Source organism: Aulonocara sp. 'chitande type north' Nkhata Bay, linkage group LG15 (genome assembly GCF_057382095.1).
Source record: "Aulonocara sp. 'chitande type north' Nkhata Bay isolate Kocher_YH1m ecotype deep benthic linkage group LG15, A_spYH_male_GT1.1, whole genome shotgun sequence".
In the NCBI taxonomy this organism is placed as follows: domain Eukaryota; kingdom Metazoa; phylum Chordata; class Actinopteri; order Cichliformes; family Cichlidae; genus Aulonocara; species Aulonocara sp. 'chitande type north' Nkhata Bay.
The window spans coordinates 28,218,991-28,231,560 of NC_141358.1; the positions used below are offsets into that span (position 1 = coordinate 28,218,991).

The 12,570-nt window shown below is 43.7% G+C and overlaps 2 protein-coding genes across 9 annotated transcripts in view; one reads left to right on the forward strand and one right to left on the reverse strand.

Annotated features, from left to right (window-relative positions):
* vipas39 (VPS33B interacting protein, apical-basolateral polarity regulator, spe-39 homolog) lies at positions 1–11,928 on the reverse strand. Of its 3 annotated transcripts, none has more exons than XM_086265383.1 (19): positions 11,745–11,928; positions 6,973–7,088; positions 6,759–6,864; positions 6,525–6,662; positions 6,408–6,446; positions 5,897–5,961; positions 3,060–3,116; positions 2,805–2,897; positions 2,683–2,716; positions 2,511–2,613; positions 2,275–2,302; positions 2,105–2,178; positions 1,958–2,033; positions 1,741–1,875; positions 1,568–1,609; positions 1,312–1,488; positions 1,127–1,216; positions 741–845; positions 1–670 (listed from the first exon to the last, which is right to left on the reverse strand). In XM_086265383.1, the coding sequence occupies exons 1-19, from the start codon at positions 11,839–11,841 to the stop codon at positions 650–652; spliced, it is 1,596 nt and encodes a 531-aa protein (XP_086121509.1). In that variant the 5' UTR covers positions 11,842–11,928; the 3' UTR covers positions 1–649. The 3 variants fall into 3 exon arrangements, with proteins under 3 accessions (XP_086121509.1, XP_086121508.1, XP_086121507.1); XM_086265382.1 differs by having other exon boundaries at positions 6,973–7,065; positions 11,745–11,856; XM_086265381.1 differs by lacking the exon at positions 11,745–11,928 and having other exon boundaries at positions 6,973–11,363.
* ahsa1a (AHA1, activator of heat shock protein ATPase homolog 1a) overlaps positions 11,413–12,570 on the forward strand; it is a 10,475-nt gene continuing 9,317 nt past the window's right edge. For 2 of the 6 annotated variants that reach the window (XM_086265392.1, XM_086265397.1), the window contains exon 1: positions 11,434–12,359. In XM_086265392.1, coding sequence (XP_086121518.1) covers positions 12,280–12,359 — 80 coding nt within the window. In that variant the 5' untranslated portion in view covers positions 11,434–12,279. Of the gene's footprint in view, positions 12,360–12,570 lie in introns of all 6 variants that reach the window. The other 4 variants (XM_086265393.1, XM_086265395.1, XM_086265394.1 and 1 more) reach the window with 4 other exon arrangements.

Consider the following 12,570-nt stretch of genomic DNA (forward strand, 5'->3'; position numbering starts at 1 on the left):
TTGATATATAAATGTTTATTGGCTGTTTGTAACAGACAGATGGGTTTTGGGGATGTTTGTGTTTATTTTGCACTTTATGTTTGTGAACAAATAAAAGGTTAAAAAAAATCCATTAAGCAAAATTCAGCTGTTTCTGATGTCTCTTAATTAAAAGTTATGATTTATTTTCTCACACAGTACAGGAATATTTAATACATCAGTCTGCTCTTCATGTTAACAGAAACATGGGATTGATCACAGCTTTTGGATTTTTGTTTTACTTGGGAAACTTTTAGACAAACTTCAAACCCGATCACTTTAGGACAGATCTGTCTATGAGAGGTGGCAACCTGAACATTTGAGAGCACACATACATTCTCGGACAAATATGGCAGCAGCATCCTGCTGTCCTGAAGCATCAATCTGTGTTTTTATTTTATTTGGCGTGATGATGTCAGAATTAATGTCAGAGGTGTGTCCAATTATCTGATGAAACATGAAGAAATAACTCCGTCCACTCTTTCTCACATCAATACAGTCACTTCCTGTTTTCAAAGGAACATCAGAGTCATGACTCTCCCCCTTCCTGGGTATGTAGGCAGAGCTACATCGATTCAGACAGCCACAGATGGGCTGGAAGGACATTCATGTTGCCATGGTGACAGCCATGTTAGTTTTTCCAGCGAATTTGCTGAAAGAAAAGAAATAGTTTAGTCACATGTCAAGTCACATGATATAGTTCACAAAGGAGCCCTCCTCACCGGGTTGCTGAGCAGGTCATCAATCTTCCTCTCCTCCGCTGAGCCCCTCACCACCTTCCCACGGTATCCCAGCAGCAGCTGCCGGTCCTTCATGTCCCGGTATGTCTGATTTGCCCAGAGATACAACATCATCATGACATCATACAAAGTATTGTTCTCTGATTGGTCATTTTTAAAGCAGCAGTGTGGTGGGGCGTGGTCTGTGGTGCCGTGCGGACGCACCTGCACGGCATCTGCAGATCGCACCTGTGGTGTTAAAACACGGGGACTCAAGGGTTGGTTGTTGTGGTGAGAAGTGCTCAATAAAATGGCTCAAAACTATGATCCTTGGACCCGTCGTGCCTTAATTCCACCACAAGCAGCTAAATCAAATTTGGCAGACTCACACTGATGACGATGTCGTGACATTTATGTTTCTGAGCCAAAGTGAGCCTCAACTCTCCGTCGTCCACGAGTGCCACGTAGTCCTGCAGCACCTGACAGTAATCAATAACCAATGATCAAAAATCAATAACAAGCTGATGGCTACGTCTCTCTCTACCTCTGTACCAGGTGTGTTACAGTAGCTCACGTGTGTGGGGGCGGAGTTCTTCTGTAGGATGTCAACAACTCGCTGGAAGCTCAGTGGTGATTTCTTCCTGGTGAACCCGAGCCAATTCCTGCTGGCAAACAGAGCGTCCACGTCCAGCCATGCCTTCAGCTTCGCCCTTGCAGCCAAAGCAGTCACAAAGTACTGCTTTTCTGAGATCTGAGTTCAGAGGTCACAGGTCAGTGAGTCAAACAGATCAAAAGAGGTCAAAAGTCAAAGCAAACCAGTCAGCTCTCACCTTAAAGGTCTGACGGATATTTAACGGACTGCTGAAGGTCCCCTGAAATATAAACACTGTTGCAGGTTACTGCTAACTCAGGCTAACAGGGGCTAACACTAACTCAGGCTAAGAGGGACTAACACTAATTCAGGCTAACAGGAACTAAAACTAACACAGGCTAACAGACTGACCTCTGGCTCAGCGTAGTGGTAGAAGCAGCAGTAGTACAGCGTGGTGATCAGCGGCATGTTGAGGATCAAAGCTTTTCTGGGAAACTTCTGGAAAATTTCCACCTTCCCTCCACGCTCAGCCTGCCGGTCTGTCACCTAGCAACAACAGTGATTAAACTGGATCTAGTCAATCAGAAACCTTCAACCTCATCATGAACTTAATTAACTGGTTACTGACCTCGATGATGATCTGCCTTTCCAATAGAGTGTAGTGATCCTGAACATGGGCCAGGTCCTCAGCAGAAAATGGGAGGCTGAAAACAACGAACAAACAACTGTAAACAACAAACACTAACAGTTACCTGAGTGTAATCAGATTACTGACCTAAGGCAGTTCTTCAGGAAGTCCCGTCTTTTGTTTTCATCTGTGATGCTCAAGTGTTCCTTATACTGAAGCAGCTGTTGCCATGAAAACAGGAAATGGCATCATCATCAGCCCAATGAACGCCAGAAGAATTAATGTTGATTTGTTTATAGCTACAGAGTACTACATACCGCCGCATCCTCAGCTCTGCCCAGTGCTCTGAGGAACAGGAAGAAAGCAAACACATCAAAAGAGTTCTATCTGTACAGGTGTACACCAGATACCTGTGACACACCTGAATGTCTATCTGCCGACCTGAACCTCATCACTCAGTCACAAGAACACCTGCAGCATGTTCAGCATCACGCTTCATACAGACGAGGGCAGTAATCAGCAGGGACAGGTGTACTTGTAGGTGAGAGCAAACCTGTGCAGTTCCAGCAGCAGCCTCTGGTTTTGGGTCTCACTCAGGTAGTGGATGAAGTGTCTGAGAGCTGTCTGCCTGGACTCCAGCTCTCGAAACAAAACCTCTGAGAACAAAAACAGACTCAGTGGGAGAACCAATCAACCAGCAGGACCGGGATCAAGACCACACTCACCTTTACAGAGCGTCCTCTTTAGATAGATTAAAACCTGAAAAATAAACAGAGCATGCTCAGTTGTGTCTGATGGGATGGTTAATAAAGTTTAAATGATGCCGTTATGAATCAGATCAAGTTACAGCCGTGATGACGTTTCCATCATGAGCAGCAATGGCGTGATCGAGCAGCAGCAGTTTGTCCTGCAGTGTGCGGAACCTCTCCAGAGACACAGCCTACAATGCAGTACAAATAATCACAGTACTACTACTATAGAGTACTGACGCTCAGAGTACCACACTGAATTTTTCCAGAGACACGGCCTGCCACACAGTACAAATACTTACAATATTAATACAGAGCAGAAATACTCAGACTTGGGTGAACAGGTGTGTTACCTTTCCTTGCTGAAGTCTCTGAACCGTCTCTTCAGGTGACCAATCACTGACATAATCCTGACATCACAATAACCATATCACCATTAGAAATGACAGCACAGGACAACAGAACTGTAATCACATTACCCCAGAGTAATTAAATTAGCATCCATCCATTCGCTACCGCTTATCCTTTTCAGGGTCGCGGGGGGGGGGCTGGAGCCTATCCCAGCTGTCATAGGGCGAGAGGCAGGGTACACCCTGGACAGGTCGCCAGTCTGTCGCAGGGTCAACACACAAGGACAGACAACCATTCACCCTCACATTCACTCGCACATTCACACCTAGTGACAATTTGGATTATCCAATTAACCTATCCCCACAAGCTGCATGTCTTTGGACGGTGGGAGGAAGCCGGAGTACCCAGAGGGAAACCATGCAAACACAGGGAGAACATGCAAACTCCACACAGAAAGACCCCGGCCTGATGGTGGAATTGAACTCAGGACCTTCTTGCTTGCGGCAACAGTGCTAACCACCGTGCCACCGTGCTGCCTAATTATTAAATATATATAATTAATTAGCAATGGTGACTAATTTCTTAGTCAACTAAATGAGGGAAACATAATAATAATAATAATAATAATAATAGTGGATACTTTATTGATCCCCATGGGGAAATTACTTGTTTTTCTCTGCATTTGACCCATTCACTCTGTGAAGCAGTGGGCAGCCCACTAAGCAGGCGCCCGGGGAGCAGTGTGTAGGGACGGTACCTTGCTCAGGGGTACCTCAGGGTAGCCGTTAAGTGGATTCGAACCGCCGACCTTCCGATCATGGGGCGACCACTTTACCTACTGAGCTATCCCTGAGTAAGCCACTGGTCTAAAACTAAGAAATACGGATATGGAGTTAAATTTGAGAACCGTTTAATGTCAACATAAGCCAGAGGTCACTAATAGGTGGACTGGGGTCCTGAGCTGCACCCACAAGCGGTCCCATATGGAACCGGACTTCCAGTAAAAACAGAAGGCAAAAATTTCAAAGCTGATAGGGTGCTTCTGTTTTAACTGGTCCAGCATTTTCTGGTCTTTACGGTAGTGGTTCAGTGGCTGAAGAAATGCACAGACCAGTTGGGTGCAACTTAAGCCACCCCATGTGATACCACTCAGCCAATGAACTCTGTATACTCCAGGCGGTAAATCTGACAGCTGAGACTTAGTTACACATGAAAAGACAGTGAAAAAGAAGAAAGACAGCGATGGAGAAAAAAGAAAAGGAGAAACACAGACAACTGTGTCTGAAAACTCTGAATAAAGAGAGACTGGTGGCACGAAACAATACGAACATGCTGTGCAAAAACAAAAAAGTGTACAGTGACAATAGAGCAACAGATGAATGCTGGGCCTCTGCAGATGCGATCTCCCAGCAGATGTGGACTCAAAAGAGCCATTTGCATAAGCCGACCTTCCACAGGTGTGAGGAAAGTCACCATGTTTGGCTACACACACAAAAGCCAGGCAGTTTTCTCCGTTGTGAACATAATCAACACTAAATATTGTTTCCGACTCATCAGTGAGCTCCTCCTCATGCGTATCAGGATGGCCCTGATTCAAGCCTGGTTTAAAAATTCACTCTGACCGGAAAAGAGGGGGGTGATTAAATACGGAGAGGAATTTTCCACAAAAGGGTTGCAAATGCGTACGACATGACCCAAAAGCATAAACTAAGATTTACAGATGTGTGCAGTGATTTGTGTGTAACGTACGTCAATCCACACAAAAATTGGAAGCAATCTGAGCAAGAGTATAACTATTTTACAAACGCATACATCCAAACCTGAATAAATACTAATCATTTATGCATGATTTAAGTTCAGCTTCATGAATCCAATAATTGTTTTTTCAAAAAATGGTCTGTGCAAACAGTTACACGTCACACCTTTCATCAGTCAGAAAACCTTACAGAGTATAAAAGCGCTATATAAGACTCCGTCCATCTACCATTTACCATGACCTAAAAAGCCAATGGAGATGGTTTGGGATGAGATGGACCGCAGATCAAAGGCAAAAGGGCCAACAAGTGCTCAGCATCTCTGGAAACTCCTTTAAGACTGTTGGAAAGCCATTTCAGGTGACAACCTCATGAAGCTCCTCGAAAGAATGCCAAGACTGTGCAAAGCAGTAAGCAAAGCAAAGGGTGGCTGTTTTGAGGAATCCAAATTATTGAAAACATGTTTTGAGTTCACAAAACATGACCCATGTCTCAGGTGTACACAGCGGCCTCCTCCTGGCAGGATATCCCTGGTCGGACCACCTTACCCAGTTGGTGTCTACCTCGACTGGCTCCTTTAAATGTGGACGAGCATCGACTCTACTCTAAATCCTTCCCAAACAACTGAACTCCTCGCCCTATCGCTAAGGATTGTCTGTGATCTCACTCTTTTGCCTTTAAAAGAACTAGAAATAACAGTGGTGACTAAAATATGAGGCTGATTTTTGGCGTTTCTCACCTGGTGGCAGATGGTTCCATAAGATTAGGACACAACTATTTACCAGCAGTGGGGATTAATTCAAATGTAAAACAACTAGGTTAAATGACTCATATGTCTGGTACCGACTAGTGACAACAGTGAAGATTAGTTGTCCAGTCGACTAGTCGTGCACATCAACTTACATCAGGTTAATGATATTATAATTGAATTACTCATGGGTAATCAGAATACCCAAGAGTAACTGGATTTTGAAGCATAACTGTAATGAGATTAACAGTTATCACAATATTTGAACAGCCATATTACACACCCATAGTAATTAGATTACTAAATATAACACCCTATTTAACCAGGGTAATCTTACCTTGTACTCAGACTTTGGTTTTCGGAGCTCAGGAGCGTAGAGCCTGACAGACGAGTCAGTAAGTGCTAAAAACCCCAAAAAACAAATGTCAGTCTGAGCGAGACATCCAACCACCATACATCCTCTATCATCTGACTATCATTAATGACCATGCAACCACCAAACAACATCCAACCACCATCAGTCAACCAGTATTCACCCAGCCATTATCCAAGCGCCATCAAATCAGCATTCATTATTAATCGAACCATCAACCAATCACTATCCAAACATCATCCATCACCATCTAATCATCACCCACTATTTATACAACCATTATTTGACCTTTAAATACCATCCAATATTCATCCAACCACCAACCAACATCATTGCATATTCATCCAATCACCATTCAACATCATCCCATATTCATCCAATCACCATTCATTTATATACCCTGATATACATGACCCTGACTAGGTGAAATATCGTAAAAGTATAAGAACACCACCTGAGTCATCTGAGGACTCACCGTCACTGAAGGTCTGGAAGTTCCCTACCTTAGGTTTTCCTGCACAGAATCACATGACAACTGCAGTGAATCACATGATCAGGCTTCGGTCTATCTGAGTCATGTGACCGTCCTCACCTTTGAATAGAGAGCTCAGCGAGTATCCTGATTGGCTCCTACTGATCGATGGCGTGTCAGTGCTAATTTTGGGGAAGGCAGGCTCTCTATCTGCCCTCTGACTGGAGGCAGCTGTCTCTTTAACGGACCAGGAAATACCTGTGGACACAAGTATGACAGGTAACCACCCTATAACCAATCAAATCTCAGCATTCTCCAAAGGAGTGACCAATGAGGAGAATGTAGGGGTCTTACTGCCGACTGGCTCGCCACTCCAGCTGACCCTCTCGACATCATCTTCGTCATCGTCTTCCTCCACCAGCCGCCGTATATTGTTTACGGCCTGCCGAGACTCCTTCAACTGTTAGACAACAACACCTAAAAATCACACCTGAGAGCCACATCAAGTCAATGACACACATGCAGGGCTAGAACAATTCACTCTGGCTTCTGGTTCTGGAGGTCTTACCCTGCTTAACTCATCATCTTCATCATCGAAGGTGAACGCTTTAAACTTGGAGCTGTGCCAGTAGTCTTCCTCGTCAACTTTACTCTTAATCATCTGGACATAAAGAGTTAGTGACTCTTTATTTAAATTGTCAACACAGAAAGGAAGGAAGCTATTAGCTGGTAAGACACAGCCTGCATCACATGATGTCATTCTTTTTCTCCTTATTGATCATGTGATGAGATCACAGGTCAGGAAGTGGCGCACAGTGAGAAACACTGTCTCAGCATATGCTAAGCTTTTCATATTTTTCATTTTCAGTGTGTATTATTAGCACTATTATGTTATTGGTCAAAAAAAATCTGTTAAACATTACTCATTACTTTTCATAAAGTACGTTACTTAATTACTCGCTAAAGAAAGTAATTTATTACACTACTTGTTACATTACTTTCTCATTACTCCAGAAATGACCTGAAACAACTGTCACACATTTACTTTTAACAGTATAAACCTGACACAGATCTCTATCCTAATGAGGATACAATTTTTACACATAAACACAAAGTAAAACCAAAAATCGGCCAAAGCACACTGCAGAGTGGTTGCCAGGGTGATTCTACAGTACACACATGGACAGGTAGAAACAGACGCTGCAGCCTGACTGCTCATTACTGTCTTTGTTACATGATGAAGTTCAGGCTCTGGCTGCTGGGTTCGGGTCTGCATACAACTCAGCTTTAACATCACTCTGCGCTCTTGGCTAGCTTTGTGTTAGCATGCTCTCAGTGCAGATGTTATCAGATGTTGTGTTAACAGAATAATGCAGTTGTTTCTTTACTGAATGTAGTTTACTCTTTACCATCGCGCTCTTGTTCTTTTGTGCATTCAAATCTAAAGGCCTGTCCATATCCCCACCCCTCAGCAGCTGTAGACCATGCCACCATTTTTCTCTTCCCACTCAAAAACTGAAATCAGCTTTGACTGTAGCACGAGTGCACAAAGAAAAGCATTTGTCTGATGTTCCTTTCACCTACATATCCTTTAAAGTCCGCTCCAATCACCACGCTAACCGTGTGGGAACACTCTCTACCACTTCACACCTTTTGACTTTTAGCTTCAAAATCATGATCCTTTTTCAGACTCTCCTTACTGCCACAACCCTATTTACATATTCTACCTCGAACATTACCACTACTTTCTTTCTCTTTCCATCTACACCAAGGTACAGCAGAATCCACCTCCACTGCTCCTGGCCTTTGCTGGTCTCTCATAGTATATCTACCCTCTTTCCCTTTCCCATCACAGTCCCAACACTTAGAGTCCTACTCTCACCTACACACTCCTGCCTTTCCTTCTGTCTCGCTGCCTCCTAGTCCTAACATGCCCTCTCAGAAGGACCTGGACTTTAGGAGGATGAGGAATCCTGTGACCCCTGTTTCAATCCAGGGAGTCGATGTGGACTTTGTGGAGGACTATAAATACTTTGGAGTACACACAGACAATAAACTGGACTGGGTTAAAAACACCACTGCACTCTACAGGAAGGGCCAGACGTGTCTCTGAGGTCTTTCAACATCTGTCGGACAATGCTTAGGATGTTCTATGAGTCTGTTGCCGCCAGTGCCATCCCATGCTGTTGGGTTGAGGGTCACAGATGCCAACAGACTAAATAAACTGATCCCCAAGTCCAGTAATATTGTGAGGATGGAGCTGGACTCCCTTAGGGTGGTATCTGAGAGGTGGATGTTGTCCAAGATAAGGACAATGCTGGATAATACCTCCCACCCATTCCATGATGTGCTGGCCAGTCCCAGGACCACGCTCAGTGAGAGACTGCGATTACCCATAAGGCACCACTGAACGACACAGGAAATCATTCCTGCCTGTGGATATCTCCGTACAACTCCTCCATCTAATGCACAATGCAGAAGTTACACCCTTCTGCACATCCTGTACAGTAAAATAACAACGTTTTACAGGACAGAGTAAAATGTCAATCATGTATATGTCATGTCTCTAATATTCTTGATATTTATGAATATATTTGTATACATTAGAGCTATTTCTTATATTTTGTAAACATCCATCCATTCGCTTCCGCTTATCCTTTTCAGGGTCACGGGGGGCGCTGGAGCCTATCCCAGCTATCATAGGGTGAGAGGCGGGGTACACCCTGGACAGGTCGCCAGTCTGTCGCAGGGTCAACACACAAGGACAGACAACCATTCACTCGCACATTCACACCTAGTGGCAATTTGGATTATCCAATTAACCTATCCCCACAAACTGCATGTCTTTGGACGGTGGGAGGAAGCCGGAGTACCCGGAGGGAACCCACGCAGACACGGGGAGAACATGCAAACTCCACACAGAAAGACCCCGGCCTGATGGTGGAATTGAACTCAGGACCTTCTTGCTTGCGGCAACAGTGCTAACCACCGTGCCACCGTGCTGCCTAATTATTAAATATATATAATTAATTAGCAATGGTGACTAATTTCTTAGTCAACTAAATGAGGGAAACATATTAGAGTAAGCCACTGGTCTAAAACTAAGAAATACGGATATGGAGTTAAATTTGAGAACCGTTTAATGTCAACATAAGCCAGAGGTCACTAATAGGCGGACTGGGGTCCTGAGCTGCACCCACAAGCGGTCCCATATGGAACCGGACTTCCAGTAAAAACAGAAGGCAAAAATTTCAAAGCTGATAGGGTGCTTCTGTTTTAACTGGTCCAGCATTTTCTGGTCTTTACGGTAGTGGTTCAGTGGCTGAAGAAATGCACAGACCAGTTGGGTGCAACTTAAGCCACCCCATGTGATACCACTCAGCCAATGAACTCTGTATACTCCAGGCGGTAAATCTGACAGCTGAGACTTAGTTACACATGAAAAGACAGTGAAAAAGAAGAAAGACAGCGATGGAGAAAAAAGAAAAGGAGAAACACAGACAACTGTGTCTGAAAACTCTGAATAAAGAGAGACTGGTGGCACGAAACAATACGAACATGCTGTGCAAAAACACAGAAAGACCCTGGCCTGATGGTGGAACCAAACTCAGGACCTTCTTGCTGTGCGGCAACAGTGCTAACCACCGTGCCACCATGCTGCCCGTTATTATTTTGTAAACATTGTAATATATTATATTATTTAATTTAGTTTAGTCTGTTACTGTTATTGTCTTGGAGCAACTGTAACAACATAATTTCCTTAGGGATTATTAAAGTATTCTGATTCTCCCTCTCCTCTTCCTTCATCTTCAATAGTAGTCAGTAGTAGTAGCCAATAGTAGCCCAGTTTGCACCTGCTGGCCAGCAGAACCCAGTCAGTCATTGTTAACCCGGGCCTGACCGATCCGGTATGGAAATCTGATTTTTTATGGCCTGCATGCCTGATCCGGATGTCCTTCCTGAACCCTCCACATTTACCTAGTCTGGGCCCAGAGGTGGGAAGTAACGAATTACAAATACTTCAGCAGAATCTTCAGGTATCTGTACTTTACTTGAGTATTATTATTATTTATTTATTTTTACAACTTTTTACTTTTATCCCTACATTTTATACAAATATCTGAACTTTCTACTCCTTACATTTTCAAAACGGCTCCTTACTTTAGTTTTAACACATCTGAGGGGAGTAATTATTTTATATCACTGCGAACCTTCATAGTCATCGCCAGGGGTGTCCATGAATTGTGTTTGCGGTACTTCAGCATCTAGCTAGCCCTGCTGAAGAGGAGCGAGCATAAAGGGAGTAACGTTTTTTTAAGTGTCAGGCAGTTTGAAATGCAGCATTTCTATCAGCTCAACAAACATCAGCAAACATATAAAAACTGTTTGTGTGCAGTTTGTCCCACAGTGTGTTACAGCTAAAGGTCCAGCTGCATTTCACAGGGAGAGAAAAAGATAAACAGGTTGGTTTTCTGCACTGTGGTGGATACAGTAAAGGTGCACAGATGCTGTGGTTTCATTTCAGTTAGCTTACATCAAGTGTAGCAGAGATTCATATGAATTTCAGTTGATGATGTTTGTATAGTGTCTAACATAAAGACAACATAAACAGTGTACTGTCAGTGTAGAGGATGAAATCAGCTAGGACAACTCAGGAAACATCGGCTCACATCTTGTTGAATTCAGGTGTATACATCCATAAAGAGCAGCAGATCAGCTGATCACAGCCTGTACATTAAGAAAATCTACTGAAGCTCTCAATAGAAATTATTGTGCGATATGATTCGTTCCCACACCTAACCACTACAATTTCGCGGGGTTGCTGGGAGTTGTAGTGCGCTGCAGTCTGCCGTAGCCCGTGTTGGTTAGCCTGATCCCGGACCCACATCTGCTATGCACGTGTGCGTTTTCTAGTAACGAGCTCGGAAAAAAAAGCGTCTGGATTTCTTTAAGTTGCTTGAAGACATTTCACCTCTTATCCGAGGAGCTTCTTCGGTTCTAGGGTCAAACTGAAGAAGCTTATCAGATGAGAGGTGAAACGTCTTCAAGCAACTTAAAGAAGTCCAGATGCTTTTCTTTCCAAGCTCCTTAGACTACGATGACCTGGATGACTGAGAACCTTTACAGACACGTTTTCTGGTAACAGCTGCAGGTTTGTTATTAGCATGTTAGCATTAGCTAGCTAAATGAAAAATCCGCATATTAGTGTTTTTAGTGACAAACGGTGGGAATGTGACGTCACTCCGCAGGTGTCTAATCTGTAGACATCAAGCACAAACCGCTGGTTGTAAACCTGATAATCGATGAGAATCAATCAGCTGTTTGTTTGTTTTTTTTTACCTTCACCTGCTTCTTCGTCCCTTTCTCTTTGACCGAGGATGCTTCCGGCTGCGCGAAGTTTGCTGGGAGCTGTAGTACGCTGCACCAGGAAGTCCATTTTTGATCTAATCAATAATTCGATTAAAGGAGCAGGAAACCAGACAGATATTCTTTTTAATTTGATTGTCTTAAAACATCACATAAACCAGAGGAGTCGTTCTTCTAAAAATGGATCTGATTGGTCTGTTACATTCAGCATCAGTGATGTGACTGTCAACAGATTGGTTGCAGACATCAGCTGATTTATTTCCACCTGGGAGGCTTTAGGTTATTATCACCTGAGAGCAGCGTGCAGGTATAGCTCTGCTGGTTCTCAATCTGGGAGCAAAGACCCACAGCTGGCCTCAAGGTAACTGTCGGTCCCAGGTCCTCTGTGCTTTTACTTTGACAGTGCTAAGAGGAAGTGGGCGTTTCATTTTTCAGCTGGTGTCAGGCTTAGGGTTTTACCAGTGTGAGCAGCAGTGTCTCATTGGCCCTGTATTGATCAGCGATCGTGATGGCTAAGTGGGGTGAAGGAGATCCTCGATGGATAGTAGAGGAGAGAGCTGACGCCACCAACGTCAACAACTGGCACTGGTCTGTTCATCTTCATCAATGCTACCATCACTGCAGTACTCATTATACTACTATTATTATTACTACTACTTATTTATTGTAATAAATATAAACTGGTCCATGTGGCAGACAGACAGACTGATGAAGGTAGAATTCAGGTAATGCTGTTGCTATAGAAGTTGCTTCAGCTCAGTGATAGAAAACGCGCAAGAAGTTAATTTTTGAGTAATCT

What these genes read in the sequence shown, in the direction of transcription:
- vipas39 (XM_086265383.1), bottom strand. Translation starts at nt 11,841, where the DNA reads ATGGACTTCCTGGTGCAGCGTACTACAGCTCCCAGCAAACTTCGCGCA. An exon ending in AAAGAGGACGCTCTGTAAAG is followed by an intron (nt 2,614 to 2,682) that starts GTGAGTGTGGTC and finishes TTTTGTTCTCAG; the next exon opens with AGGTTTTGTTTCGAGAGCTG. An exon ending in ACCACTACGCTGAGCCAGAG is followed by an intron (nt 1,610 to 1,740) that starts GTCAGTCTGTTA and finishes TTTATATTTCAG; the next exon opens with GGGACCTTCAGCAGTCCGTT.